This window comes from Thecamonas trahens (genome assembly GCF_000142905.1).
Source record: "Thecamonas trahens ATCC 50062 unplaced genomic scaffold supercont1.46, whole genome shotgun sequence".
In the NCBI taxonomy this organism is placed as follows: Eukaryota; order Apusomonadida; family Apusomonadidae; genus Thecamonas; species Thecamonas trahens.
In genome coordinates, this window is record NW_013657634.1 from 268,318 (window position 1) to 294,372 (window position 26,055).

The following is a 26,055-nucleotide window of genomic DNA, read 5'->3' on the forward strand; positions in this document are numbered from 1 at the left end:
GGGGGGGGGGTGGGGTGGCGTACCTTGCGGGCAATGTCCTCGGCTTCGCGAGCGACCACATCTTCCACCACGTGCTGCTTAGATGGCTTGCCGCCCATAGTGGTGTGGTGGTGTGGTGGTGTGGTGGTGTGGTGGTGTGGTGGTGTGGTGTGGGTGGTGTGCGGGTGGAGTATGGGTGGAGTATGGGTGGAGTATGGCGTCGTCACGTGTTGCGGTCGTCATGGTGTGGCTTGTTGTTGATGATGATGGTGATGACCATGATGATGGTAATCATTATGATCTTTATGGCGACGATCATTCATAGGTTGTGGTACATGTAGTGGCTCTGTCGAGTGCGTGGTCTCCTATCACAGTGTCTGGTGCTGCGCTCCCGAGCGCTGGCTAGAGTGTAGCCTGGCTCTCGACGCGGGGTATGGCCAAAGCTGCGACATGCACCGCATACTTGCTCTGCCATCTCCTTCTCCACCTTCTGTCGGTATTTGATCTCTGCTCTGCAGGCTTTCTGACAACTTCTCGCGGCTAGAAGCGTACCTCCACCAGGCGATGATGATGATCATCACCCTACGGCAGTGATGGTGACGACGTCCTTCCAATCCTGTTTGTGGTTGCAAGTAATCGAAAAAATGAACCCAGGAGAACGAATAGCAATGACAAAGGACCAAGTGGAGGGCGAGAGAGAGACAGAGCCACCACTCGACTCCAGCCCGCACCATGTCGTCGCAGCCTTCGGTACGCAGCCACAGCACCCGCCCTCCCCACACATACGCACACACACAAGCACTACAAGCACTACACGCTACTCCCTCCCAACCTCCCCCCCTCCTCCCCCCCCTTTTACCCCATTCCCCCCCCTCCCCTCCTTCCCCCCCCCCTCGCCCCGTCCCCCTCCCCCTCCACCTGGCAATGGAAAGAAAGCCCCTCAGCGTTCCTTCCACCCCTTCCCCACCCTCCACAGGTCATTCGTGTCCCGCCGTTCTCGTACATCCACATTCTGGATAACAATGTCAATGTGACGTCGATTGTGGCAGGGCCGCGGACGTACACTCGCCCGGATCATGTCCGGGTTGTGCTGGGGCCAGAGAAGATGATTACCATTCCGCCTCGGCACTACTGTGTGGTGGGTAACCCGGTGGTTCGCGATGACGGGGGCAACCCGGTGGTGGACGAATACGGGCAGTACAAGCTGCGGTTTGGCGACGAGGAGGTCCGCGAGGCGCAGGACCGTTTCCCGCTGTACCCGGGCGAGTCGCTGGTGACAGGCGTGACGCAGATGCCGGTGATCGAGACGAACACGGCGATGCTGCTGCGGGCCAAGCGCGATTTTAAGCAGACGCTTGCCGACGGCGCGACTGTCGACCGCATTGCCGGTGAGGAGTGGCTTGTTCGTGGGCCGACCGTGTTCAAGCCGATGGTGGAGGCCGAGTATGTGCGGACGGTGGAGGCGACGGTGGTGCGGCCGAACCAGGCGCTGCGTCTGCGTGCACGGCGCGACTGCATCGACGCCAATGGGGTGCAGCGGCGGACGGGCGAGGAGTGGCAGCTGCGGTCCGAGGGCGCATACCTGCCGTCCGTTCACGAGGTGGTTGTCGACGTTGTCTCGGCGTATGTGCTGACCGAGAAAACGGCGCTGCACCTTCGTGCGACGCGCAACTTTGACGACGCGCTCGGAGTGAGCCGCCGGGCCGGCGAGGAGTGGTTGGTCACGCTCGCCGACGCCGACCAGTACATCCCGGATGTGTACGAGGCTGTGGTGGGCCAGATCGAGATCACGACGCTGACGAACCGGCAGTACTGCGTGGTGGTGGACCCTGTCGACGCGAAGACCGGTCGGCAGCGGTTCGGGCACCGCGAGGTGCGGATCGGCGAGCGGTCGTTCTTCCTCAACCCAGGCGAGCGACTCGAGTCGGGCATCGAGGACGTGTACGTGCTCGGCGAGGACGAGGCGCTGGTGATCCGCGCCAACCAGGCGTTTGACGACGTGGTGGCGAGCCGCGGCGCCGACGGGGCGGTGACCGAGACAACGGTGGCGCGGACGCCCGGCGACCTGTGGATGATCATGGGCCCGCGCGAGTACTTTCCGCGGGTCGAGGTCTCTGTTGTTGACGTCCGGCGGGCGATTCCGCTCGACGACAACGAGGGCATCTACGTCCGCAACATCACGTCTGGCGAGGTGACGGTTGTCTCGGGCGAGAGCTACATGATCCGCGAGGACGAGGAGCTGTGGCGCAAGGAGCTGCCGGCCGACGTGGAGGCGCTGCTGGCCAACGCTGCGACGCGCGACCCGCTGGCAGACCGGCACGCCCGCGGCAACGACGACAACACCTCGGCGTCGGGTCGCGACATGACGCGGGCGGTGACGTTCCGGGTCCCGCACAACGCGGCGGTGCAGATCTACGACTACAAGCTCAAGGAGTCGCGGGTGGTGTTTGGCCCGGACCTTGTACTGCTCCGGCCGGACGAGCAGTTTACGCCGATCTGCCTCTCGGGTGACAAGCCGAAGCGGCCGAACGTGATCAAGTCGCTCGCGCTGCTGCTCGGCCCGGACTTTGCAACAGACATCATCACGGTGGAGACGTCGGACCACGCCCGGCTCTCGCTGCAGCTCTCGTACAACTGGCACTTTGACGTCGACCGGTCGTCGCCCGAGTCGGTCCGCAAGCTCTTTTCGATCTCGGACTTTGTGGGCGACATGTGCAAGCGCATCGCGTCTCGGGTCCGTGGCGCTGTGGCGCAGGTTCCGTTTGACGTCTTCCACAAGACCTCGGCGACGCTCATTCCCGCGGCCCTGTTTGGGCAGGACGACGAGGGCAACGTCGGCAGCTACTACAAGTTCCCGGGCAACAACCTGGTCATCACCTCGATTGACATCCAGTCGGTGGAGCCGGTCGACCAGCGGACGCGCGACTCGCTCCAAAAGTCGGTCCAGCTCGCCATCCAGATCACCACCGCCTCGCAGGAGGCGACGGCCAAGCACAACGCCGCCCGCGTCGAGCAGGAGGCCCGCGGCGCGCTCGAGCGCCAGCGCATCCAGGACGAGGTCCGCGCCGAGGAGTCGCGCAAGGAGCTGCTCTCGCTCAAGGCCCTCTCTGCCGCCGTCGCCTCGTCCGGCCAGGCCACCGCAGAGGCCAAGGCCCGCGCTGAGGCCGCCAAGATTGCTGGCGAGTCGTCGCTCGAGGAAGCCAAGCTCAAGGTCAAGGCCCAGGAGATCGAGTCCACCGCCGAGCTTGCCCGCCTCGTCGCCCACCAGAACGCAGAGGTCGACCACATGCGCAAGCTCAACGAGCTCGAGGTCGCCAAGGCCCGTGCAGAGGCCGACATTGAGACCAAGCGCTGGGTCGAGTCGGTCGCCGCCCTCGGCCCCGAGACCATCCGCGACCTTGCTCGCGCCGGCCCCGAGACCCAGGTCGCGCTCCTCAAGTCGCTTGGTATCTCGTCGGTCCTCGTCACCGACGGCAACTCGCCCATCAACCTCTTCAACACCGCCTCGGGTCTCATCGGCTCGGGTGCCGGCGCTGACCAGTAGATGCGTCGATTTGCGATTGAATGCTTCCCCCCACCCTTGTCCGACCATCATTGACTTTACTGTCCCAGCCTACAGCTCCTGCTTGCGCGCCGCCATTGCTGCCTGAGCGGCGGCGAGCGCGGCGGCATACGCGTCGTCGGCGTTGGCGCCGTCGTTGGCGGCAGATCCGGCGCTGTCTGTGGCGTCAAAGTCGTCGAGCTCACCGGCTGCCGCCGCGGCGTCGTCGCCGTCCTCATAGTCAAAGTCATCGAGCGACTCGGCGCCAAGGACGGCCGCGTCGGGAAGCGGCAGTGTTCGCTCGCGGCCGCGGGCAACCCGGTCGACAAACTGGGCAACAGCATCGGGTTTGAGGGCGCCGACGTAGACCGCGTACCGAGCCTTGGCCGGATCGAGAACAACCAGGGCCGGGAAGCCAAACTCCAAGTGCAGCGCTTCGTTGAACGACAGGTGGTGCGACTTGAGCCAGACTGGGCGAACAGAGGTGGCCTTGGCCTTGCCCGCCGCCGCGCGGAGCAGGCCGCGGTACCGCAGGTTGTCCTGTGCAAACTCGGCACCGGGCGCAGCATCAAGGACCATCAGCAGGCACATGCCGGACGACTTGTCAAGGCAGGCCTGGGAGAGCCCGTCCTGATCGGCGGCGTAGGCGAGCGGAAGCGGCTTGGCCTTGGCCTTGGCCTTACTCTTGGTCTTGGTCTTGGCCTTAGCCTTGGTCTGCCCGGGCACCTCGCCGTTCTCGATCATCTCGACCTCGGCCAGGAGCTGGTTCATAAACGCACGCAGGTGCTTGAGCTTGTACGGGCCCTGATAAGGGATGAACCGGATCTGGGCGCGGTCGCCACCAAACGAGCCGGCGACAAGCAGGGCCGGGAATGACTCGATCGAGTCCATGCCGGCGATGAACTGGGTGTTTTCGGCTGGAATCTGGGCAAAAAACAGCTTCCCACGGTAGTCGCGGGCGAGGATCTTGTACATGGTCGAGACGGTCTCGGCCTCGGAGAACAGAATGACCTTGGGCGTCGCCAGGTTATGCTGGAAAAACGCCGAGGTCGCCTCCTGGGTCTTGAGCTGCATCACATAGTTGGGCACGAAGCTCAACGCCCACTCGTAGAGCGGCTTGGCCTCGCGCGGCCCATCGTAGCGCACCGGCTTGCGCTTGGCGTTGAGCGGAAAAGCAACGAGTGCCGACTCGCCGGGCGCAAGGCTGTCCATGCCGTACTTGGCTGCGAGCTTGGGCTCAGCCTCGACATCAACCAGTCCAGTGTGGATCTTGGAGACTAGCTTGCGCGAGACCTTGTCCCACAGCGGCCTGCCAGCAGGCTCGCTGGTGTAGCTCGCGTGGCCCGCGTCGCGGACAAACTCGATGACCCACGCAATGTCCTCCACAAGGACTCGCTCGGTAAAAGCCGGCTTGTCGAGGATCTCGTAGCCAGGGCGGGCGGCCTCAGCCTCGGCCTTGGCGCGCGCGGCTTCGGCCTTGGCCTTGGCAGCCTCGGCCTTGGCGGCCTTGCGCGCCGCGCGCGCCGCGCGCGCCTCTTCCTTGGACAACGGCTTGACGTGTTCAACCTCGAGGCCATGCTCGGCCGCCACGTCGTCGACAAATGGTGGAGGACACCCAGAGTGATTTTGCCGTCGCGGCCGTCGCGGGCGGCGAGGACGGCGCCACTCACCGGGTCGATGGCCAGCAGGCCGACCTTTTCCAGCGGCGCACCGCTTCCGCCGTACCGGTGCCACACCGCGGCCATGGCCTCTGGCTTGGAGATACATGCCACACTCACAGCACCGCGGTGCTTGAATGCCAACATATCGAGAGCAATGAGCGGCTCGTCGCGCAGAAGAAGCACCAGCGGACCGTCAGTCGAATCCTTGGGCAGGGCGTCCTTGGCCACGACGCCGTCGGCCAGGCCACCGGCGAGCAGCGCAGCCGTATCGGCCTCAAACTGCTCGCGAAGGATGCCCGCCAGCCACTTGGCCACCAGCGCCTCGGAGAACTGTTCGGCGGTGTAGCGGACGGGCGACTTGTATGCGGCGCCTGCGGCATACGGATTGACCTTGAGCGCGGTAAAGGCATGCAAGGTCGGCAAAGTGGGAACCTTGTATGCCTTGAGCGTCTTGGCCGATGCCTCTGAATGCCGCACAATGCCGTAGCGGACTCCGATCTTGGCCATTCTTGGCGCAGCGCGGGTGAGCTGGGCCTCCAGCTGCGGACAGACCTTGCACATCTCGGCATCGCCGACATACAGAACCAGCCAGACCTCTGAATGCGGCGCCTTGATGACCATCTCGTCAAAGTTGTCATCATTAAGCTCGACCAGTCCGCCCGCCTTGCCGGCCTTGCCCGCCTTGCCCGCCTTGCCGGCCTTGCCCTCTGCGCACTCGACGGTCAGCACCAGGCCGACCAGGCCGACCATGGCCAGCAGGACCAGTACCCCTGCAGCCGTCCTCCGCATTGTCTGTCGTCGTGCCATGGAGGGGTGGAGTAGAGAGGTGTGTGGGTGGTGGGGGTGAGGGGGTTGGGGGTGGTGGGGGTCTTCGTGAATGTTGGTGCGTTGGTGGTGAGGTCAGCAGGGACGGGGGGGGGAGGGGGAGGGGAGGGGGGGGGGGCATCATATGAGCCCACCCACACATACATACATACATACATACATACATACATACATACATGCGTATGTGTATACTTACGTTTTCACACGCACATGTGTGCGCACCTCTCTGATCACACACCCCTCCCATGTCTTCCTCCTCCCACGCGATCATCATCGCCTCAATCACCATCGCAGGCTGCAGAGGTAGGCCACATGACGATGACGGGCTGGCAGATATACCATCGCACATGACCAGCATCACTGGCCACTTACACCTTCCGGCGGTCGGTCCGGCCGATGCCACGCGGGTGACTTGGTCCCCCCCCAAAGGCTCAGCACTGTGTCGACCGACACGGCTGGTCACGACACGCGACTCGTGGCCACAGTACCGATAGACAAACAGGTGACATGGGTCGGTACTACCGGGTATGGAGCCCAAGCAGTGGGACGTTCCGCAAGGCACTGCTTGTGGCGCTTGTGATGGCTGTCTTCATGGCACCCATTCCCGACTGTGACGAGGTGTTCAACTACTGGGAGCCGCTCCACTACCTCATCCATGGCACCGGTCTGCAGACATGGGAGTACGCCTCGCAGTATGCCCTCCGCTCGTATGCTTATCTCCTGGCTCATGCGCCACCTCTGGCTCTTCCTCTGGTGCTTAATGCTACTATTGGCTTGGGATCGCTCGCTGATGGCCGTCACTACCCTTCGGCTCCTGTGGCTGACTCGGCATGGGCTCCCGTCTGGACACGCTCGCTCCCGGGTGATGCCAACGTCAAGCTCCTGCAGTTCTTTGCCCTCCGCCTGGTTCTTGTCATTCTTGCCATATACGTTTTCTCGGCATTGTACTATGTCCTCGCGCAGCGGCTGCGTTTCTCCCACATTCCGATCTTTGTCCTCGTCTTTATGGCCCTCGCCCCGGGCCTCTTCCTCGCTGTCCCGGCCTTTGTTCCCTCATCAACTGCCATGGTCGCGCTCACTGCCGCATACGCCGCGTTTCTGGATCGCCGCGAGGCGCTAGCGGTGGCGCTTGTCGGTGTCGCCGGCCTTGTTGCCTGGCCCTTTGCCGCTTGGGCCGGCGTTCCCATCGCGCTGCACATGATGTTCCTCGGCCCGTCGCCGCTACCGATTGTCCGCCGCGTCGTCAAGTTTGTCGGCTTTGCTCTCCTCGCCGGCACCGTGCTCATCGGCCTCCTTCTTGCCATTGACTCGTCGTTCTACGGGTCTCCGGTCCTCGCCCCGCTCAACATTGTGATGTACAACGTGCTCGCCACCGCTGCCTCTGGCGGCGGCTCGGAGCTCTACGGTACCGAGCCGTGGCACTACTATATCCGCAACGGCATCGTCAACTTTAACCTTGCATTTGTCCTCGGCCTGCTTGGTCCGTTCCTCACTGTCCTCCCCGGCTGGCTCAGCCACTACAACCTTGTCTGCGGCCCGTCCCCGGCGTTCCGCTCTCGGCTCGCGGCGTACTTGTGGTCGATCTGGGCCTGGCTCGGCCTCATGCTCGCCCAGCCGCACAAGGAGGAGCGGTTCCTCTACCCGATCTATCCCGCGCTCTGTGTGTCGGCAGCTGTGACGCTTGCCTGCGGCGCATCGCTCCTCGACAGTGTGCTGGCCAAGTGCAGCGGCGACGGTGACGCCGGCAGCAGCGCCGATGACGACGACGGCAAGGCTGCGTTTGTCACCCGCGCCTCGCTCACTTCGACGCTGGTGTGGATGATCTTGGCGCTCTTTGCCCTGCTCGCTGTCTCGCGGTCGGTGGTGATGGTGGTGGGCTACGGTGCGCCGCTCGAGGTCTACACCCATCTTGCCAACACCGAGTTTGATCCGGCGTTCCGCGCCGCGCTTCCGGTCAACGCCTCGGTCGCCGTCTGCGTCGGCAAAGAGTGGTACCGCTTCCCGTCCCACTTTTTCTTCCCGGACGCCCGTTTCGCGCTCCATTTTATCGACGGTGGCTTTGGCGGCCTTCTCCCGCAGGCGTACGCGCCGTATCCGGACGGGCTCAGCCGGCACGTGCCAGCCATGAACGATCGCAACGCCGCCGAGCCTTCTCGGTACGTTGCCGTCGACAACTGTGCCTACGTGGTCGATCTAGTCCTCTCGCCCGCCGACGACCTCGCTGCCCGCCAGCCAGAGACCTGGACCACTATTCTCGAGGTTCCGTTCCTCGACGCCGACGCCACGCCGGCATGGGCGCGCGCGTTCTATATCCCGTTCGTCGGGCCCCGCGCTATGGCATGGAAGCCGTACACCGTCTTCCGTCACAAGTGAACGCGCGGTGCTTACCGTCAGACCCAGACATGCAGGCCGGCCGACGACGCCGTGGCCAGCGCCACGTTGCGGGCGGTGAGCGCGAGCACGTCTTCGCCGCGGGCCACCCTGCCCTTGGCCGTCTTGGGAATGCCGTACGTCGCAGTCGGCGTGGTCACCTCGCCCGCCAGCCAGCTCGCCATCGGCACAGCCGCCACCGTTCCGTCGTACGAGACGCTTGCAAGGCTGAACGCGTTGCCCGCCAGCGATGAGACCGCCGAGCTGTGGTACCGCGCGTTGACCGTCGGCCCGGCGTGCGGCGCCCGCGTGTCGATGGCGTACACGGCATTGTGCGGACGGCCGACCGAAACAACCAGCGTTTGACCATCGCCGCTCGACGAGAGAATCGGCAGCTCGAGTGCGTGGACGCCTGCGGCGAGGGCCAGCTCGAGCGCAGGCTCGCGCGCTGGTGCGCGCAGGTCCCAGCACCGCACGTACTTGTCGAGCGAGCCCGAGTAGAGGACCGATGGTGCCGCCGGATCAAAGGCCAGTGCGCGGACCGAGCCGCGATGCGGAAGCGTCCGCAGAGCGGCGTCGGGCGAGTTGACGTCAAACACCAGCGCCGAGTTGTCGTCCTGCCCACCGCCCGACACGACCCATGGCCGCTGCGCACACGCCGCGAGCGCAAAGACCGAGTCGGCATGGCCGGTCAGAGTCGCCACCGGCGACGCAGTCTCCAGATCAAACACTAGTGAGCCGCCCAGCTGGCGACCGAGGCCGAGCGCCACCAGACTCGGCGCGCCCGGCAGGAGACACATCGAGTTGACGGCGTCGCGGTCGGCAACCTGGACTGCGGTCGGGACGAGCTCGACTGGCGAGCGCCGCCCACGGTCGCCACGGGTACTGCTCCGATTACTTAGCGGTGTGGTGAGGAGCACGCCGCGCTTGCATCCGGCGAGCAGTACGTCCATTGCCGCGTGATGGGCCAGGCAGCGGGCGTGGACATCGTCAGCCAGCGCCACTCGCTCCATGGATGCGGCGGCGTCCGGACGCGCCAGCCGGCTCAGCACCCGCATGGTAAGCCCGTACCGAACAAACCACTCGCTCTCGCGAGAGTCGCTGTCCTCGTCACGCCCATCAGAGCCGCCACTCGTCACGCATCCGTCGCCCATCAGCGGCGCAAGCTCGCAGGCGTACCGTCGTCGCCACAGTAGCGAGTCGGTAGCGAGCCGGCGCCAGTCGCGCGAGGCGCAGGAGAGGGCAAGGAGGTCACGAGTCGGCAGAAACTCGCAGATGTACAGCCTTAGCTCGTCAGGAAACCGGTCTATCATTGTGGTGGTTGGAAACGACGTCCAGCCGCTCTTGGGGCTCTCGGTGTGGCGACGAGTGGCTCTGTCCGTGGATGGGATCGGCCGGCGGAGGCGGGCGACAGGGATCCGAGCCGATGCAGCTATCGCCATAGTCATGATTAGTCGTTGCCCATGGTTAGTCGTTGCCCATGGTTAGTCGTTGCCCATGGTTAGTCGTTGCCCATCATCAGTCATTGCCCATCATCAGTCGTTGCCCATCATCAGTCGTTGCCCATCATCAGTCCTTGCCCATCATCAGTCCTTGCCCACCATCAGTCATTGCCCATCATCAGTCGTTGCCCATCATCAGTCGTTGCCCATCATCACTCGTTGCCCATCATCACTCGTTGCCCATCATCACTCGTTGCCCATCATCAGTCGTTGCCCATCATCAGTCATTGCCGCCATTCCAACGGCCCAACACCACGTCACTGCCACCACCACACACTCACACACACACACATCCACAAACACACACACACACACATCCATACACATACCATGTCGACCCTCCAGATAGGTGACATGTGCTGGGTGGAGAACCTGGCAGCAGGTACTAGCGGAGGAGAGCAGGCCTCCCATGGCCACCACCCGTCGCGAGTGGCAGGCAAGGTCCTCGCCGTCTCGGACTCGATGGTGACGGTGGCCCCAGAATGGGGCGAGCTCTGTCCGACCTGTGCCCTCAAGCCGGAGCATACGCCTGCTCATCGTCCGGCAAAGGTCAACGTTCCGCTGGGAAACTCGGCAGACGCGGGCCAGCTCGCCGTGAGTGTCATGGACACGTCCAACGCCGAGGGGAGGGCAGACATGATGGAGCTGGCTGATCTGGCGGTGGGCGAGCTGATGTACAACCTGAGGTTGAGGTACAAGGCCCAGCCCATGCAGTTCTACACATATGTCGGGGACATCCTGGTTGTCGTCAATCCCATGGCGGACATGGGCGTCTCTGGCGAGGAGACAAAGGCTACGTACGCCGGCCTGCCGTTCCGCGATGCGAGCGCCCCGCCGCACATCTACGCCGTCGCCGAGGCTGCCCACAAGGCGCTCGCCGAGACGGCCGCTCCGCAGGTCATCGTCATCTCGGGCGAGTCTGGCGCTGGCAAGACATACGCCACCAACGACGTGCTCGACTTTCTGGCCTACCGCGGCAGCGGGTGCGACCCAGCTCCTGCTCCCGGTCCTAACGCTGGCGCTGCTCCTTCTCCGCCCGGGGCGGAGATTGTGGCCAAGATCCGGGCTATCTCGGGCGTCATTGAAGCGCTGGGCAATGCCAAGACGTCGCGGAACCACAACTCGTCGCGGTTTGGCAAGCTCGTCAAGGTCCAGTTCGACGAGGCCGGGGCCATCGAGGGCGCCGCGCTGCAGACGTACCTACTGGAAAAGTCGCGGATTGTCGACCAACAGCCCGGTGAGCGCAACTACCACATCTTCTACCTCATGTTCCAGTTCCTCGACCGCGGTGAGCGGTCGGCGCGCGGTCTCTCGGACTCGGTCGCGGACTACCCGTACCTCGTCGGCTCGCACGGCAAGAACGCCAAGTCATGGCAGTACATGCCTAGCGATCCGTCGGCGCCGCAAGCCGGGCTCGAGCCCATGGCCGACGCCAAGCGGTGGGAGGCGTTCATCGACGCTGTTGTCACGCTTAACCTCGAGGACGATCTCTCGTGCGTGTGGGACACGCTCGCCGCCATCCTGCACCTCGGCACGCTGACTTTTGAGGAGCACGCTGGCTCTTCGACCGGCTTTTGCACCGTCTCGCCGCCTGGAGTTGTCTCGCGCATTGCAGGCCTCCTCGCTGTCGACGCCGACGCTCTGGCCACCAATCTGCTCTCGTGCGAGGTCGTCAACATGCGCCGTGCGTACCGACCCGACAAGGCCAAGCAGACCGCCGACGCGCTGGCCAAACTCCTTTACGCCTCGCTCTTTGACGTCATCATCGAGCACATCAACGCGTCGATCAAAACCGGCTTCACCCGCCGGTGGATCGGCGTCCTCGACATCTTTGGCTTTGAGTCGTTCCAGTCGCTGCCGGACAAGCACGGCGTGCCCGACACCGCCAACCGGTTTGAGCAGCTCTGCATCAACCTCACCAACGAGCGCCTGCAGCGGTTCTTCTACGACCAGCTCATTCCCAAGCAGCTCGCCCACTACGCCGACCACGGGCTCGACGTCGACGCCATCGAGTACGACGACAACACCCTCTGTGTCAACCTCATCATGGAGGGCCGCAAGTCGCTCTTTGGCGCCCTCAACAACGCCACCAAGGAGGCTGCCACCCTTCCGGCCTTCCGCAACAACCCGGAGCTTGCCGAGCGGCGCTGGGTCGAGACCATCAAGTCGACGTACAAAGGCGGCAAAGGCCGTCTCGCGCCCTCGACCGTAGTCCGCAAGTCCTCGCCCGACGAATTTGTCGGCTGGTTTGATGACAAGCTTGACTCGCGGGCCCACACCCAGTTTGCCGTCCACCACTACGCTGAAACCGTGTGGTACACCGTCGACGGGTGCGTCGAGAAAAACGCCGACAAGATTGCCCCCGAGCTTGTCACGCTTGTCTCGTCCTCATCGGCCGCCTTTGTCGCCGGCCTTTTTGATCCGGACCGCCTCGAGCTCAACACCTCGGTTGCCGACAAGTTTGCCGAGCAGCTGCGGGCACTCGTCTCGCCGGCGTCGTGGAACGTGCCTGGCCACCCGTCGGGCATGCTTGACCTTGCAGCGGAGCCTTTTTTCGTTCGCTGCGTCAAGCCAATCTGCTCGCGGGTGCCCGGCATGCCGCGTGCGCCGCTCTCCAACCACAAGGTGCTCGACCAGCTGCGGTCCGCCGGTATGTACGCGGTCATCCAGATGCGGCTTGCCGGCTATGCGTCTGAAGTGGACAAGGCCCAGTTTGTCGAGACCTACACCGAGCTTGTTGACGACATGGCAGCGTTCAACTCACTCTCGCTTGACAACCAAGTCCGCTCCATTTGTGCATCCGTCGTCGCCTCTACTCAGCACGACTTGACAAGCGAATCCGGCATGGCGCCGTACCAGATCGGCAACTCAAACCTGGTCTTCCTCAAGGACGCCATGAACTACGCCCTGCGCGACGCGCTCGCTGCGGCTCGCGCGGCGCGTGCGGCCAAGCAAGCGCTGGCGCTCTCGCATTTTGCGGCGCTTTTCTCGATGTGGAGCGTCCGCCAGTCGATGCCGCGGCTGGTGCAGGTCTACGAACAGAACCAGGAACGCCTCGAGTTTATCCGGACCCGCATCGAGGGTGGTGCAAGCGAAGCAGAGGCCAAGGCCGCATGGGACGCCGAGCTCGCCACCCGCGCCGCGGCCATGGAGGCCGAATACAAGCTCGAGCATTTTATCCCGCTGCAAAAGGCCGCCGCCGCCGAGCCAGTCGACAAGCTCGACGCCGCCATTGCCAACATGCTCAAGGACGAGCCAGCCGGTGAGGCGCGCGCGGCTCTCGAGGCTAGGCGCAAAGCGCTGAAGGCATCGGCCAAGGCGGTTAACGCCGCGCTTGCTGCGCTCGAGGCCGACGTGTACAACGCCGAGGCCGAGACCGCTGCCGCAGACGCCATTGCTGACCTGGACGCAGTTGTTCTCGCCGAGGAGGCCGCGTATGCAGAGGACGTCAAGCGGCGCGAGGCGGCCGCCGCTGCTGCTGCTGAAGCCGCGTACATTGCCACGCATGTGACGTCGGTGGAGACTGCGGCGAACGCGGTGCCGTTCGCCAAGGTCAAGGCCGCACTCACGGCGTTTGGCAAGCGGCATGCCAACATCCTCGGCAAACGCGAGAACCTTGAGAGCGCACTCCATGCTCATGGGGCCTCGCTCGACGACGCTCGCGCAGCGCTTGAGGCGCGGCTGGACGAGTTGCGGGCAAGCCCGCATTCAGACGAAGTGCAAGCCGGGGTGGCGACGGCGCTATCGGCGCTCGAGGTGCTCGTTGGCGGCGTCCACGAGTTCCTGCGGCTGATGGAGGAGCGCGTGGCGATGGCAGCGGCGGCGGAGGAAGCCAAGGAGCGCAAGCGCGAGGCGCGGCGCAGAAAGCGTGAGGCGCGCGAGGCACGGAAGCGCAAGCTGCTGGAGGCGCGGCAGGCCATGCTCTCGGCGCAGGAGCGAGTGGCCGCGGAGCGGGCGGCGGAGCGCAAGCGGCAGGAGGAGGCCAAAAAGCGGGCGGTGAAGCTGCTCAAGAAGAAGCAGAAGCGGCGGCTGCGGTGGTTCGAGACAGCAAGCGTGGCCATGGACGGCCTGCGTGTCTTGTTCCACCATGCCGAGGCCACGGTGCGGTACCTTGGCCCGCTGCCGTCGGCATCGGTCAACCTCCTCACGGCGCCCTACTACATCGGGCTGGAGATGCCGTATCCGTCGGATTTGTTCAACTCGGGTGACTACGAGGGTACGCAGCTGTTCGAGTGCTCGCCGGAGCATGGCATGTTTGTGGCGCAGGACTTGGTCTCGGTCCTGGTCGCCAGCGACGAGCTTCGCGCCGGCGAGCGGCATCTGCAGGTCGGCGACCGGGTGTGGCGGCGGAACCATGTTCCGCTGCAGACCGGCGTCATCATGTACTACGGTGAGACTCACTTTGACGAGGGCCCGTTTGTGGGCATCGCCCTCGACCAGGCCGGCTCTGGCACCAACTCGGGCCGGGTCCACGGCTTCAAGTACTTTAAGTGCGCCAAGGACTCGGGCCTGTTTCTGCGGCCAGAAGAGCTCGAGCGGATAGAGCCGTGGTCGCACTCTGTCGTCAAGGAGCGAACCAACGAGTACATGATTCTTAACGACATTTATCTCGACGACGACGAGTACTCGGAGTACGATGGTGACGAGGAGGATGGGACCAGCTCGCGGGCCAGCTCACGGCCGGCGTCGGGTGACGACTCGTCGTCGGGCGCGGTCTCCGAGACCGTTCTAGACGCCATGGATCCCGACGAGCTCTACGCGCTTGCCGGTGGCGATGCCATGCTGACCGACGGCGCGTCTGAGCCGCTCTCGTCGGGAGTGCGGCTCAAAAAGTCACGGCTCTCGCGGCGCGGATCGGGCGCCGGTCGGTCGATGTCGATGCGCAATGTCGAGACAGCGCGGAGTGGACATCTAGTGCCGCCGATGCAGCGGGCGGCGTCGTCGCGAAACCGGATGCGCCGACGGTAGCAGTTAGGGCGTAAAACAGGTCTCCAGATGAAAGTGGTAGTCGACGAGCGACGTGGCCGAGACGGCAGTGGTGGCGGCGTAGACGGCCGAGGCGAGCGAGGAGTTACCAGAGAAGAAAACGCCGACAGCGGCGTTGGGCCGGGCGAGAAGGCCCGAGTCGGAGACCACATCCTCGGCGTCGAGGTAGGAAAAAGCCGGGCCATGTCGGGCCGACCGCGGATGACGGTAAAAGGGAGCGCAAGAAAGACGTCGCGGGTGACAAAGAGGCGAACGTCGAGGGTGAGATCAGGCTCGTGGATAGAGGTGTAGAACTGGGACTCGAGCACCTCGAGCACGTCCTGGAACCAACGGAACGAGTCGAGGTCGCGGCAGACCCACCAAAAGTGGAGATGCTTGAGTGGGAGAGCGAGACCGTGCTGGAGCCGGAAAATGATGTCGGAGAGGACGGCGGCGTAGGGAGTGACCCCGATGCCGGACGCGATGAGGACGGCGCGGTGGTAGGAGAGATACGGGTGCGGGTCCGAGCCAAACGGGCCCGCGACGTAGAGCCGGAGCGATGACGCCGGTGACGTCGGGTCCTCGATGCCGGACGCGGAGGACTCGGCGAGCGCGTAGACCTGACGGGTCCAAGAGTCGCGGGCGCCGACAGCCTTAAAATACACGTGCACGTGCTCCATAAGCGGCGAGGAGGCGACCGAGAACGGATGCCACTGCAGCTTGGAAATGCTTGGTAGGTGGAGGTGGACGTAGTCGCCGAGGGCGAGGGCGCGCGTCATGCGCGCCGACTTGACAAAGGCAACATGGACGACCGATCCCGGGAGCGCGTCGAGCGCGACAATGCGGGCGTCGGCGAGCGCGTGTGGCGCCGAGATGCCGCGCGCAATGAGGTAGAGAAGATAGCCCGGTGCGATGTAGTAGAGGGTACGGAGGGTGGTGGGATGCGCGACGAGGAGGAGCGGGAGGACGAGCGCGAGCTGATGTGGGTAGTAAAAGACCTCAAAGGCGATGCGGCGGATCTTCGGGTGTGCAAGCGGGACAATGGCGAGCATCAGAAGGAGGAGAAGGATGCCGGAGAGGCCGAGCCAGGTCGAGAAGACAATGGTGAGCGGCGAGTTGTGGGTGCGAAAGGCGGCGAGCGGGGTGCCCGGCGCAAAGGCCAGGTCGCGATCAGCCTGCGATGCAGCGGCAGTGCGAAAGGCGTTGACAACGTGAGCAGCGGTGTGGCCGAGAGCGCAGGCAAAGGTGGCCACTCCGCCGAGCCGATGGAAGAGCATCATGTGCTCCTGTGAGGGCCGGAGCCAGAGCGTGGCGGAGCGAGGCATGCGCGGCAGAAAGACTCGAACGACGGTGGTGTAGGTGGCGAGGCAGACCGGGAGAAAGAGAAACGCGACGCCGACGCGGATACCCGCGGCAAAGACCTTGGCGGCAACGAGCGAGGCACCAAGAATGCGGTGTGCTGCGTAGGAGCGGGCGATACGCGCGATGTAGACTGACTCGAGGGTGACAGCAAGGCAGATGAGGGCAAGCCAGAGGCAAAACGCTGGGTCGAGCTTGGCATGCATGCGGGCGGTGGAAGCGGCGGCGGCGACCGAGGCCCGGAGCGATGCGAGGTGCGAGGTCGCCGGCGCCGCGCTGGATGCCGAGCCGGAGATGCCGTAAGAGGCGAGTCGGGCGAGAACGCCTGCGGGCAGGTCTGTGGCAGTGGCGAGTGAGCTCCACTGAGCCGGCTCGAGGGCGAGAACGTCGCCGACGGTGGCGAGCTCCTGGAGCGCAAACTGTGCCATCCAGAGTTTCGCGCGCTCACGGCCGACGTTGGGTGAGAGCTTGAGATCCTCGGCGACAGCGAGGAGGGCGGCCAGAAGCGGTGCGTCTGGTGAGAAGGCGACTGTCGAGTATGTGCGGTGGGTTGTGAGCCAGGATCGCCACTGGCGAGTGGTGGGTGTAGCGTGGATGTGGAGGGTGAGCTCGGTGGCATGCTCGAGCTCGCCCCAGGTAAAGGCGGAGATGAAGCGCGGCCAGTCAAGGACGATGCTGCCGACCGGACGGGTCGGCGAGGCCGGCGACGAAAACGAGATGGCGCGCGAGCGCGAGAGGCTCGGGGAGAAGGCCTCGTTGTCGGCGGCGACCGAGGAGGCGAGCCACGAGCTGTGGATCTCGGCGACGAGATCGTCGCCAGCGAGGGCAGCGCCGCCGGGAGCGGCAAGAATGAGATGCGGGATGTTGCAGAGGGTGGCGAGGGAGAGCTCAGCGCCGGCTGTGGTGGAGCCGGCTGCCATGAGGAAGACAAACATGAGGCGGAGCTTCTGTGGCGCCTCGCCAGCAAAGGCCGAGGCAAAAGCGAGAAACTCAAGGAGTGGGACGGAGGGAGCGCGGGACGAGAGGCGCTTCTTCTTGGAGGGCGGTGGCGGGCGAGCGAGAATGGCGAAGAGGAGATCGACGGTGGAGGAGGCCGCATCCCAGCCCGTCAGTCGGGCAAAGGCACGGCGGGAGAGGCGGTAGGTGAGGTTCGATGCGATGGCAAAGACGTGGGCCCAGCGCTTGATGAGCGAGTCGGGGCGGAAGACCCAGGCAGTGGCGACGCGAGTCATACCGCGGCCAAAGCGGAGGATGCGGCGACGCATGCCGGTGATAGGACAGACGCCCGTGGAGACGCCGAGCATGGCCTTTGCCGACTCGAGGGCGATGGATGCGTTCTGGAGGCTCCGCCAGTAGCTCGCAGCCGAGGCATCAAGTAGAGGCCTCTGCGCCGTGAGCATCAGCCATAGAGGAGGCCCAGACGGAACCCAGCGTCTCTCGTATACCCTCTAGCGACTCGGTCCGTCTTGTCCGTCCTCTTCGCTCTGAAAGCTGCCCTCCTCTCGGCAGTCGGCTGCGCCGACCTGCTGATGACGACGATGACGACCGCGCCCAAATCGAGCCGTGGTCGTTGCTTTTGTCGTTGTAGCCATCGTTGTTGCAGTCATCGCCGTTGCCTGCTGGCTGGGCCATCTGCTGCCGATTCGATACCGTCTCGCGGTGCCTCAGTCTGCGATCTGTCGATGGCTTCATCTGCTTGCTCTTGGACCGAGTCTGGTCGCTGGCATGCGCACTCGTCACCTGTGACCTCCCTCCGTTTGCTGCCGGTTGTGTATGCAGAGATTCAGTGCTCCAGCTCGAGGTCGACGAAGCCATCACGGCTCGAGTAGAGGGGTGTCCGAGTTGGGTGCGACGGGCTACACCTGTCGAGTCGCCAGGACTGGCGGCGTGCGGATGGCGCCTTGGCAGCTCCGACTGTGTCGACACAGTTGGCTCGTGAGGAGCAGGAGCTCATCCATCCCGCCCGTTGATGACGATCCATGATGACGATCATGATGGGTGTCTTCTTGGCGGCCAATTCCTACCTTGATCGCATGCGTACGCAAGCATGTGGGTCATCCGTGCCAAGCGGCAGCTGCACGGATGTGCTGGCATAGAGGCTGATGAGACCGTCGAGCCAGCGGATCGACCACTTGGCCGGCAACCAATGGTGTGGCCAGATCAGCTGGTAAACATCGCTGCTCACTCGGGTGCTCATGTGTCAGCACAGAGTCACCTCATCGCTTGCGAGAGGTCATGCCCGACTGCCGAGTGCCGAGTGCGCGGGCAGAGTTTGGTCAGCAGCCGGCCGCTTCCCGAGCCGGAGCCACATACACGCACACCCTTGACACTTGACGCAGGCGGGTACACACTTGACGAGATATGTCTGCAAGAGGTAGTGGAAGCTCTGCATCGGCGTCTGGGTGGTGCCTGCCGACGGCGGCAGGCTCTGGTTGGGCCTTCTGGAAGGAGGTCAAGGCCGACAAGCACAGGCTGTTCACCATGCAGAAGCACAAGAGCCATGGCAAGTCGAGGTTCTCGGCTTTGGCGTCATCGGTTACCGTATGTGAGTGTGTGTATGGGGGAGGAGTGGGAGGAGTGGGAGGGGGGGGGAGGGGGGGGGGGGGGGGGGGGTGGACTCATGAGTGGTGATGGTGATGTCGATGGTGATCGGGGTGGTGATGATGATGCTGGTCGGGGTGGTGATGGTGATGATGGTTGTGCGGGCTATGGCCATGGTGGTTATGCGGGTTGTGTGGGTCGTGGTCATCTGGGTCAAACAGAAAACGGTGCGCGGCATGGTGAACAAAGAGGATCACAAGCCGTTCCGCATTCTGATGGACGCAGCGGGTCCGGCGCCCAAGGTTGTGGGCACGTTTGAGGACAAAGTCGCTGCAGAGTCGGCGTGGAAGTTCCTGACTGGCGTCATGCTCCCGCTTGTGGATGCCGAGTTTGGCACGGACTTTGACCGCGCCGCCGTTCTTGCCTACCTCGGCATCGAGTTCTCGGACGGGCTCGACGAGGACCAGTACATGGAGCTGGCCCGGGTGCGAAACGGATCGGCCGGTGCTGTCGCCGAGTACGAGGCCCGTCTAGCGGCCGAGCAGGCAGAGGCCCTACGTGCGGCCGAGGCAGACGGCTCCAAGATCATCATGCTCTCGGTGACCGAGGCCACTGCCCAGGGCCAGATTCTTATGCACGGCGGCGCGGTGCTGGACGCTGCGCTGGCCAAGGTTCGTGACGAGGCCGGCCCATCGGCGGAGCCTCAAACACCCTCTGGCGGCGACAACGCGGATGGCGCTGATGCTGTGGATAGCACCGATGCGGCCGGAGCTGAATCGGGCGCGTCGTCGGACGCGTTTGCGGACGACTCGGACTCGGACGGCGATGAAGCGGGGAGCAGCGCGGCACCCGTACAGCCTGTGCCGGAGCAGGAGTCTGTGCCGGACGAGGTCAAAGTCGATGCGCCTACCAACGATGATGAGGGCGAGGCCGTGGAAACGACCACAGCCGCAGAGCCAGTGCCGCTCTCACCCGAGGTATGCCACGCCATTGTAACGCTGGTCATCCTGCACACGCCGCTGGTTGTGATGGACGCCAACGATCTCCAACCGCGGCTGTGCGAGCGGTTCTCGCTCCCGGAAGCCTCACTCGCAGCCATTGTCAAGACCGCCGGCGAGGGCGAGGATTATCGGCAGCCGCAGATCCAGGTGGCGCTGGAGACGCTGCTGCGCGAGAACGTGGACCGGGCTGCGCTCCTCCGCGAGGTCCTTGTCCTCGCTCTGGCTTCGTCCAAGTACGACGCACGGATGCGGCAGTCGCTGCGGCTGATGGCGCGGTCGGCCGGAGTCGACTGGATGGCGTTTGTCAAGGCCGAGGATGAGCTGGCGACGATGCTGCGGACGATGCTGACGGCCGAAGTCGACGAGACGGTCAAGGCCAAGTCGGCGTCGTCGGGTCGGGCATGGAAGATGGGCGGGGCGGCGCTGCTCGGCGGAGCGGCACTGTTTGTGACCGGCGGCCTTGCGGCGCCGCTGGTGGCGACCGCGGTCGGGACCGGGATGGTGCTCGGCGGGGCGGCGGCGACGACAACAACAACGGTCATGGTTGGCGCGTATCTCATCACGCCGACGGTGCTTGGCACGGCCGGCGCCGGGCTGTCCTACTACAAGATGGACAAGCGGACGGCTGGGCTCGACGAGTTTGGCTTTGTCTCGGCCCGTGGCGAGGGGGTGAGCGCCGGCGAGGGCATGCACGTCACGATCTCGGTCTCGGGCTGGCTTGAGGCCGAGGAAGAGGCCGGCAGTGAGTGGTCCAACGTATACACGGCGGCGCCGCACGGCGAGTCGTACGTGCTCCGGTGGGAGTCGGACCATCTGCGGACGCTTGGTGAGGCGTACCGCTCGTTCATTCGCGAGTCGGCCAAGTCAATGGTGGTGGGCGAGATCCTCAAGCGGACCATTCTCGGCGCAGCGTCGTTCCCGCTCCAAGTCCTCGGCTTTGCCAACATCATCGACAACCCGTGGTCGATGGTCATGGATCGGGCGCGCAAGGCCGGCAACCTTCTCGCGCACGTCCTCACCGACGCGCATCACGGGGCGCGGCCGGTGACACTTGTTGGCTACTCGGCCGGCGCACTTGTCATCTTCCACGCGCTGCGGGCGCTCGCGGATGCCGGCGTCGTCGACGTCGTCGACAACGTCGTTCTCGTCGGCGCGCCCATCCACGAGTCGTCAAGCGAGTGGGCGCGGGTCCGCGCGGTGGTCGGCGGCAACTTTGTCAACGCGTACCAGACCAGCGACTGGATCCTCGGCATCCTCTCGCGGGTCTCCCATTCGACCAAGCCCGCTGCCGGGCTCTCGCCCATCTACGTTCCTGGCATCATCAACGTCAACCTCGATGGGCTTGTCCAGGGCCACATGGACTACAAGACCGCGTTGCAGGACATCATGCTCATTCTGTTCCCGTGGCTTGTGTAAACCTTGTTCCTGCGGGCCGAGCCCGATCACCGACCCAGCTGGCGGTCAACACAATCCCTAGCCACTTGACAGAGTGAGTACACACATTGATTGTATCATCATACTTTTATCTCCATCATCCCGATGGCAGCTGGTAGCTGGCAGCTGGTAGCTGGCAGCAAGTAGTTGGTAGCTGGCAGCTGGTAGCCCGCAGCAGCCCCAGCAGCGGCAGCCGGCGGCCGGCAGAGCCAACCGGCAGCCGTTCCCCAACGACCTCACCGCCCGACCCCACCACTCTCACAGCCCAGGGACCCACCCCGCCACACCCACGCACACCCACACACATACACACACACACACACACACACACAGGGAGTGAGCATATCCCCCTGTGTGGAGGAAGCAGTTGTAGTTGCAGACTCTGTGGCCACGGGGGCCGCATTCGTAGCACCACCACCACAGGGCAGAGGGGGGAGCAAGTCATGGACAGGAGCCGAGACAGGGAGGGGGGGAGCAAAGGGGAGGGGGGTACCATGTCCATGAACAAAGACGGGATGGGCATGGGCATGGGCGTGGAGGCGGACATGGACATGGCCACGGAGGCGGGCGTGGACGTGGGCGCGGACATAGGCTTGGACACGGGCATCGTAACGGGCACGGAGGCTGGCATTGTCAGGGGCGCAGACACGGGCATGGATGTGGCTCTCACGCCGCCGACTGTGGACCACGTCCAGGCAACAGGTCGGGCCCTGGTCGATGTGGTTAAGCAACAGGCAGAGGAGATCAAGGTGCTCAAGGCTCAACTGGATGGTGCCAACCGGCAGCTAGTGTTGGCGGAGGAGGAGAAAGGCGCTGTCAAGCAGCTGCTCGTCAAGACGGAAGTCAACTTGGCCAACCAGGTCGCGGCCAGAAAGACGCTGGCCAAAAGAGTTGTCGCCGTCTTGGATGCTCTCCGGACTGGCGTTCTTGATCTGGCACATGTCACCGCGGCGCTGATGGATGGTTGCTCTCCTGAGACTGATGAGACTGTGTCGGGGGAAGACATTGTCGAGCCCGTTGCCGAGAATCGGCCGCAGATGCGTAAGTGGCGGCAGGGCACGTCAGGATTCAAGACCTCGCCGGCACTGGAGAAGCTCAAGGCACGTCAAGAAGCGATGCGTAAGCAGCGCGCGGCGGCGGCAGCAGCCGCTGACGCCGACGCCGACGCCGACGATGGCGACGGCGATGGCGATAGCTCCGACTCTTATGGTTCGGTTGTCGAGCACGACGATGAGCCTGCAGCCGAGGTCAAGACCGAGGCTCGGCCACAGATGCGCAAGTGGCGGCAGGGCACGTCAGGATTCAAGACCTCGCCGGCACTGGAGAAGCTCAAGGCACGTCAAGAAGCGATGCGTAAGCAACGCGCGGCGGCGGCTGCTGCCGCCGCCGACGCCGACGCCGACGCCGACGATGGCGACGGCGATGGCGATAGCTCCGACTCTTATGGTTCGGTTGTCGAGCACGACGATGAGCCTGCAGCCGAGGTCAAGGCCGAAGCTCGGCCACAGATGCGCAAGTGGCGGCAGGGCACGTCAGGATTCAAGACCTCGCCGGCACTGGAGAAGCTCAAGGCACGTCAAGAAGCGATGCGTAAGCAACGCGCGGCGGCGGCTGCTGCCGCCGCCGACGCCGACGCCGACGCCGACGATGGCGACGGCGATGGCGATAGCTCCGACTCTTATGGTTCGGTTGTCGAGCACGACGATGAGCCTGCAGTCGAGGTCAAGGCCGAAGCTCGGCCACAGATGCGCAAGTGGCGGCAGGGCACGTCAGGATTCAAGACCTCGCCGGCACTGGAGAAGCTCAAGGCACGTCAAGAAGCGATGCGTAAGCAACGCGCGGCGGCGGCTGCCGCCGCTGACGCCGACGCCGACGCCGACGATGGCGACGGCGATGGCGATAGCTCCGACTCTTATGGTTCGGTTGTCGAGCACGACGACGGCTCCGAGTCAGCCGACTCGGTTGTCGAGCACGACGACAAGCCTGTTGGCGAGACCCGCTCATGGCGTGCAGGCTTCAACACGTCGCCAGCACTCGAGCGGCTGACCGAGACACGGAGCGCCGCTGCGGGCAGAGTACACCCTGCGGCCAACGCCGGAGGCACTGACGATGCTGCAAAGCCGGTCGAGCGCCCGCAGATGCGCAAGTGGCGCCAAGGCACCACAGGATTCAAGACCTCGCCGGCGCTAGGGAAGCTCAAGGCGCGGCAGGAGGCTATGCGCAAGCAGCGCGCAGCTGCGGCTGTGGCTGCGACTACGGCTGCTGTCGCTGACGCGGACGCTAGTGATGACTCGGACTCGTGTGGCTCGGTTGTCGAGCGCAGCTCCGAGGGCTCGAGCTCGGCGGGCTCGATGGTGGACAACGGCTCGCCAGCGCCGCGCGAGATCCTCGGTCTTCCAGCCGAGTCCCCGCCGAACCGCCGCGCCGGGCGGCCCGAGTCGCTGCGCGACCGACGCCTGCGGCTGCGCAACACCCGGCGGGCGACGTCGTCGGACCACACCATGGACGCGGCCATGCGCGCCGCCATGCTCCGCGCCGGCCGCACCATGTCGGCGTCGGCCGCCGAAGAGCGGTTCGAGGAGCAGCAGAGCCAGTCCGAGCTCGAGGCTGCAGCCAACGCTGCGCACAATGAGGCGAACTCGACAACGCTCTACGACAGCAGCAGCGACGGTGATGACGATGTCATCGTCGTCAATGCAGCTACGAGTGGCATCGCCAGAGGCCACTCCTGGCTCGACGTCGAGCGCCCGCGCGGCGAGGCCATCGACTTTGAGCACAAGCCCAATGCCCGCGGCCTTAACGTCTCGTTCTCGTCGAACCTCTCCCACATCTTCGGCGAGACGTCATCCGACGACGACGACGATGTACCCGACGCCAGCGCCACCACTGCCGAGCTCTTGCGGCAGCTGGTCGAGGCTCGCAAGGAAAACATTGATCTCGCGCGAACGGTCTCTGAGCTCACGCTCGAGGTGAGCCGGCTGACGCAGTCACTCACCGCAGCCTCGGCGGCGAAAGCGTCATTGGCTGCGGGCGCGGGCCTCATAGTTGCAGGCGTGCAGACCGAGCCGCGGATTGTGGACAACGTGGCGGTGCAGACGCTCCCGCCTGACGTCGCCCATGTGAGTGTGCAGACCGAGGTGGAACGCGACGGCGGGCCGGTGAGTGCGGCTGGAGCCAGCAACGTCAAGCTCGACGAGCTCTCGTCGCAGTTGCATCTGGCGCAAGCGCAGAACGAGGAGCTGATGCGGATGCTGCGGTCGCCGTCGCTCTCGCTCTCGCCGATGCCGCGGTCCCCGTCGGCAGCGTCGCCTCTGACGCCTGTGACGGCGCGGGCGCGGTCCTCGTTCTCGCGCTCGCCGTCGCTCACGGGATCATCGCCGGTCCCGCTCGACTCGCCGGCGCGGGCACGGGCGCGGGCAGCGTTTGAGCGGCGGCTGGCGCGGACAGCGCGGTACGTCCACCAGCAGGAACTCCGACCTCTATCGTAAACACGTGCACTGCAGCGTCGTGTGTGAGCGGGTGGATGTGAAGTGGTATTTACTCGGAAGCAGCAGGCGCCTCGGCAGTGGCCGCAGCCTCGCCATCAAGCGTCTTCTGCTTCTTGGCGGGCGCCGCGCCGTCGTCGCCGGCTGCGGCGTCGTCCTCGGCCTTGCGCTTGGGGGCAGCGTGCTGGATGCCCTTGGCGCCCATGCGCGAGATGCGGCCGCGGACGCGGGCCTCGACAACGCCGTGCCAGTACTTGGTCTCGGCCTCGCCGTCGACAACAGCAACAGCAAAGACCTTGTCGGCCAGGGTGCGCTTGGTATCGTCGGTGGAGAGGTCGGCGACGGCGGCGGCGGCGACAGGGGCGGCGAAGCGGATGTAGCCCTCGGTCTGGCCGCGCGAAAAGTCGACGCGCTGGACGTCGCCATAGGCGCGGAAGATGGGGAGCATGTCTTCGCGGGAGATGCCCTCAGAGGCCAGCTCGGTCACGTGAACAACACAGCCGGGGATGACGTCAAAGGCGGCGATCTCAGCGGCAACCTCGGCAGCGATGGCCTCCTCGGTCGGCGGCGCAGCGGCAGCCTTGGATGCGTTGCGGCGCTCGATCTTCTTGGCGCGGGCACGGGTGAGGTAGTCGAGCTTCATCTCCATGGCCAGCGGCTCCAGCTCGGGCGCAGCGCGGATCTCCTTGGCAATGATGGCCTTGGCCTCGTCGACGGTGGCAAACTCGACAAAGGCCGAGCCCTTGAACAGATGGGTCTGCGGGGTGCGGCGGAGGCGGACGGAGAGCACCTTGCCGTGCTCAGCAAAGAGCTCGGTGATCGACTCGATGGTCGTCACCTCACCATCACGAACAAAGCCCTTGGCGTAAATCGACCGCTCATCGATGTCGAGCTTGGCCGGCAGCGGCTGAGCCCGACGGACGTTCTTGCCGTCGTCCGAGACAACCAGGGCGTCCGACTCGCCCAGAGCCGCCGCCAGGGCCTCGTTGTCGAGTCCCATCTGCTGCACACGCTTGAACTTGGCGAGCTCCTCAAGAGGAACAACTACATATGGATGTGGATGCAAGTGAGTGGGTGTGGTCAATGACCTTGGTGGGGGGAGGGGAGGGCGGAGGAGGGCAGTTTGCGGAGATGATGGCCATCTCGGCTCATCCCAGACGGCAAGGGCCAGGGCATGGGTGGGATGAGGGGCAGGGCAGTGCGTACAGCCGTCAGAGTTCTGGGCAGTGAGGTTAAGGAGGTACTTGTCACGCGGGAGGTTCGAGTCGGAAAAGTAGAACTCGATCTGCTTGCGGGCGCGGGCTGCGGCGGAAGTCGTGTCAGCCATGGTTGGGAGGGGGAGGGGGAGGGGAGGGGGGGGGGGGGTAACGGAGAGAGGGCGTACGCAGTGCA

At 64.7% G+C, this 26,055-nt stretch overlaps 10 protein-coding genes across 10 annotated transcripts in view; 5 read left to right on the forward strand and 5 right to left on the reverse strand.

The window, feature by feature from the left end:
• Positions 1-142, reverse strand: part of AMSG_09421 (NOD3 protein) — a 1,212-nt gene extending 1,070 nt beyond the window's left edge. Inside the window, exon 1 of the mRNA XM_013899329.1 lies at positions 24-142. Coding sequence (XP_013754783.1) covers positions 24-98 — 75 coding nt within the window. The 5' untranslated portion in view covers positions 99-142. The remainder of the gene's footprint in view (positions 1-23) is intronic.
• A 544-nt stretch (positions 143-686) lies between these two features.
• Positions 687-3,561, forward strand: AMSG_09422 (major vault protein). The gene is made up of 2 exons (XM_013899330.1): positions 687-729; positions 956-3,561. The coding sequence occupies exons 1-2, from the start codon at positions 712-714 to the stop codon at positions 3,521-3,523; spliced, it is 2,586 nt and encodes an 861-aa protein (XP_013754784.1). The 5' UTR covers positions 687-711; the 3' UTR covers positions 3,524-3,561.
• A 31-nt stretch (positions 3,562-3,592) lies between these two features.
• Positions 3,593-5,970, reverse strand: AMSG_09423 (uncharacterized protein; the record flags this gene model as incomplete). The annotated part of the gene is made up of 2 exons (XM_013899331.1): positions 3,593-5,098; positions 5,134-5,970. The coding sequence occupies 2 exons, from the start codon at positions 5,968-5,970 to the stop codon at positions 3,593-3,595; spliced, it is 2,343 nt and encodes a 780-aa protein (XP_013754785.1).
• Positions 5,971-6,478: 508 nt separating this feature from the next.
• AMSG_09424 (alpha-1,2-mannosyltransferase ALG9) lies at positions 6,479-8,203 on the forward strand (the record flags this gene model as incomplete). Its single annotated transcript, XM_013899332.1, has 2 exons — positions 6,479-8,096; positions 8,155-8,203. Exons 1-2 carry the CDS (start codon positions 6,514-6,516, stop codon positions 8,201-8,203), a joined length of 1,632 nt encoding a protein of 543 aa, XP_013754786.1. The 5' UTR covers positions 6,479-6,513.
• A 193-nt stretch (positions 8,204-8,396) lies between these two features.
• AMSG_09425 (uncharacterized protein) lies at positions 8,397-9,689 on the reverse strand (the record flags this gene model as incomplete). Its single annotated transcript, XM_013899333.1, has 1 exon — positions 8,397-9,689. One exon carries the CDS (start codon positions 9,687-9,689, stop codon positions 8,397-8,399), a length of 1,293 nt encoding a protein of 430 aa, XP_013754787.1.
• Positions 9,690-10,208: 519 nt separating this feature from the next.
• Positions 10,209-14,846, forward strand: AMSG_09426 (uncharacterized protein; the record flags this gene model as incomplete). The annotated part of the gene is made up of 2 exons (XM_013899334.1): positions 10,209-10,260; positions 10,315-14,846. The coding sequence occupies 2 exons, from the start codon at positions 10,209-10,211 to the stop codon at positions 14,844-14,846; spliced, it is 4,584 nt and encodes a 1,527-aa protein (XP_013754788.1).
• A 3-nt stretch (positions 14,847-14,849) lies between these two features.
• Positions 14,850-17,602, reverse strand: AMSG_09427 (NADPH oxidase; the record flags this gene model as incomplete). Its single annotated transcript, XM_013899335.1, has 2 exons — positions 14,850-15,017; positions 15,071-17,602. 2 exons carry the CDS (start codon positions 17,600-17,602, stop codon positions 14,850-14,852), a joined length of 2,700 nt encoding a protein of 899 aa, XP_013754789.1.
• Positions 17,603-18,531: 929 nt separating this feature from the next.
• On the forward strand, positions 18,532-21,174 carry AMSG_09428 (transmembrane and coiled-coil domains 4). The gene is made up of 2 exons (XM_013899336.1): positions 18,532-18,743; positions 18,965-21,174. The coding sequence occupies exons 1-2, from the start codon at positions 18,564-18,566 to the stop codon at positions 21,158-21,160; spliced, it is 2,376 nt and encodes a 791-aa protein (XP_013754790.1). The 5' UTR covers positions 18,532-18,563; the 3' UTR covers positions 21,161-21,174.
• Positions 21,175-21,283: 109 nt separating this feature from the next.
• On the forward strand, positions 21,284-24,680 carry AMSG_09429 (uncharacterized protein; the record flags this gene model as incomplete). The annotated part of the gene is made up of 2 exons (XM_013899337.1): positions 21,284-21,293; positions 21,770-24,680. 2 exons carry the CDS (start codon positions 21,284-21,286, stop codon positions 24,664-24,666), a joined length of 2,907 nt encoding a protein of 968 aa, XP_013754791.1. The 3' UTR covers positions 24,667-24,680.
• A 35-nt stretch (positions 24,681-24,715) lies between these two features.
• On the reverse strand, positions 24,716-26,001 carry AMSG_09430 (sjogren syndrome antigen B; the record flags this gene model as incomplete). The annotated part of the gene is made up of 2 exons (XM_013899338.1): positions 25,870-26,001; positions 24,716-25,707 (listed from the first exon to the last, which is right to left on the reverse strand). Exons 1-2 carry the CDS (start codon positions 25,988-25,990, stop codon positions 24,716-24,718), a joined length of 1,113 nt encoding a protein of 370 aa, XP_013754792.1. The 5' UTR covers positions 25,991-26,001.
• Positions 26,002-26,055: the final 54 nt, after the last annotated feature.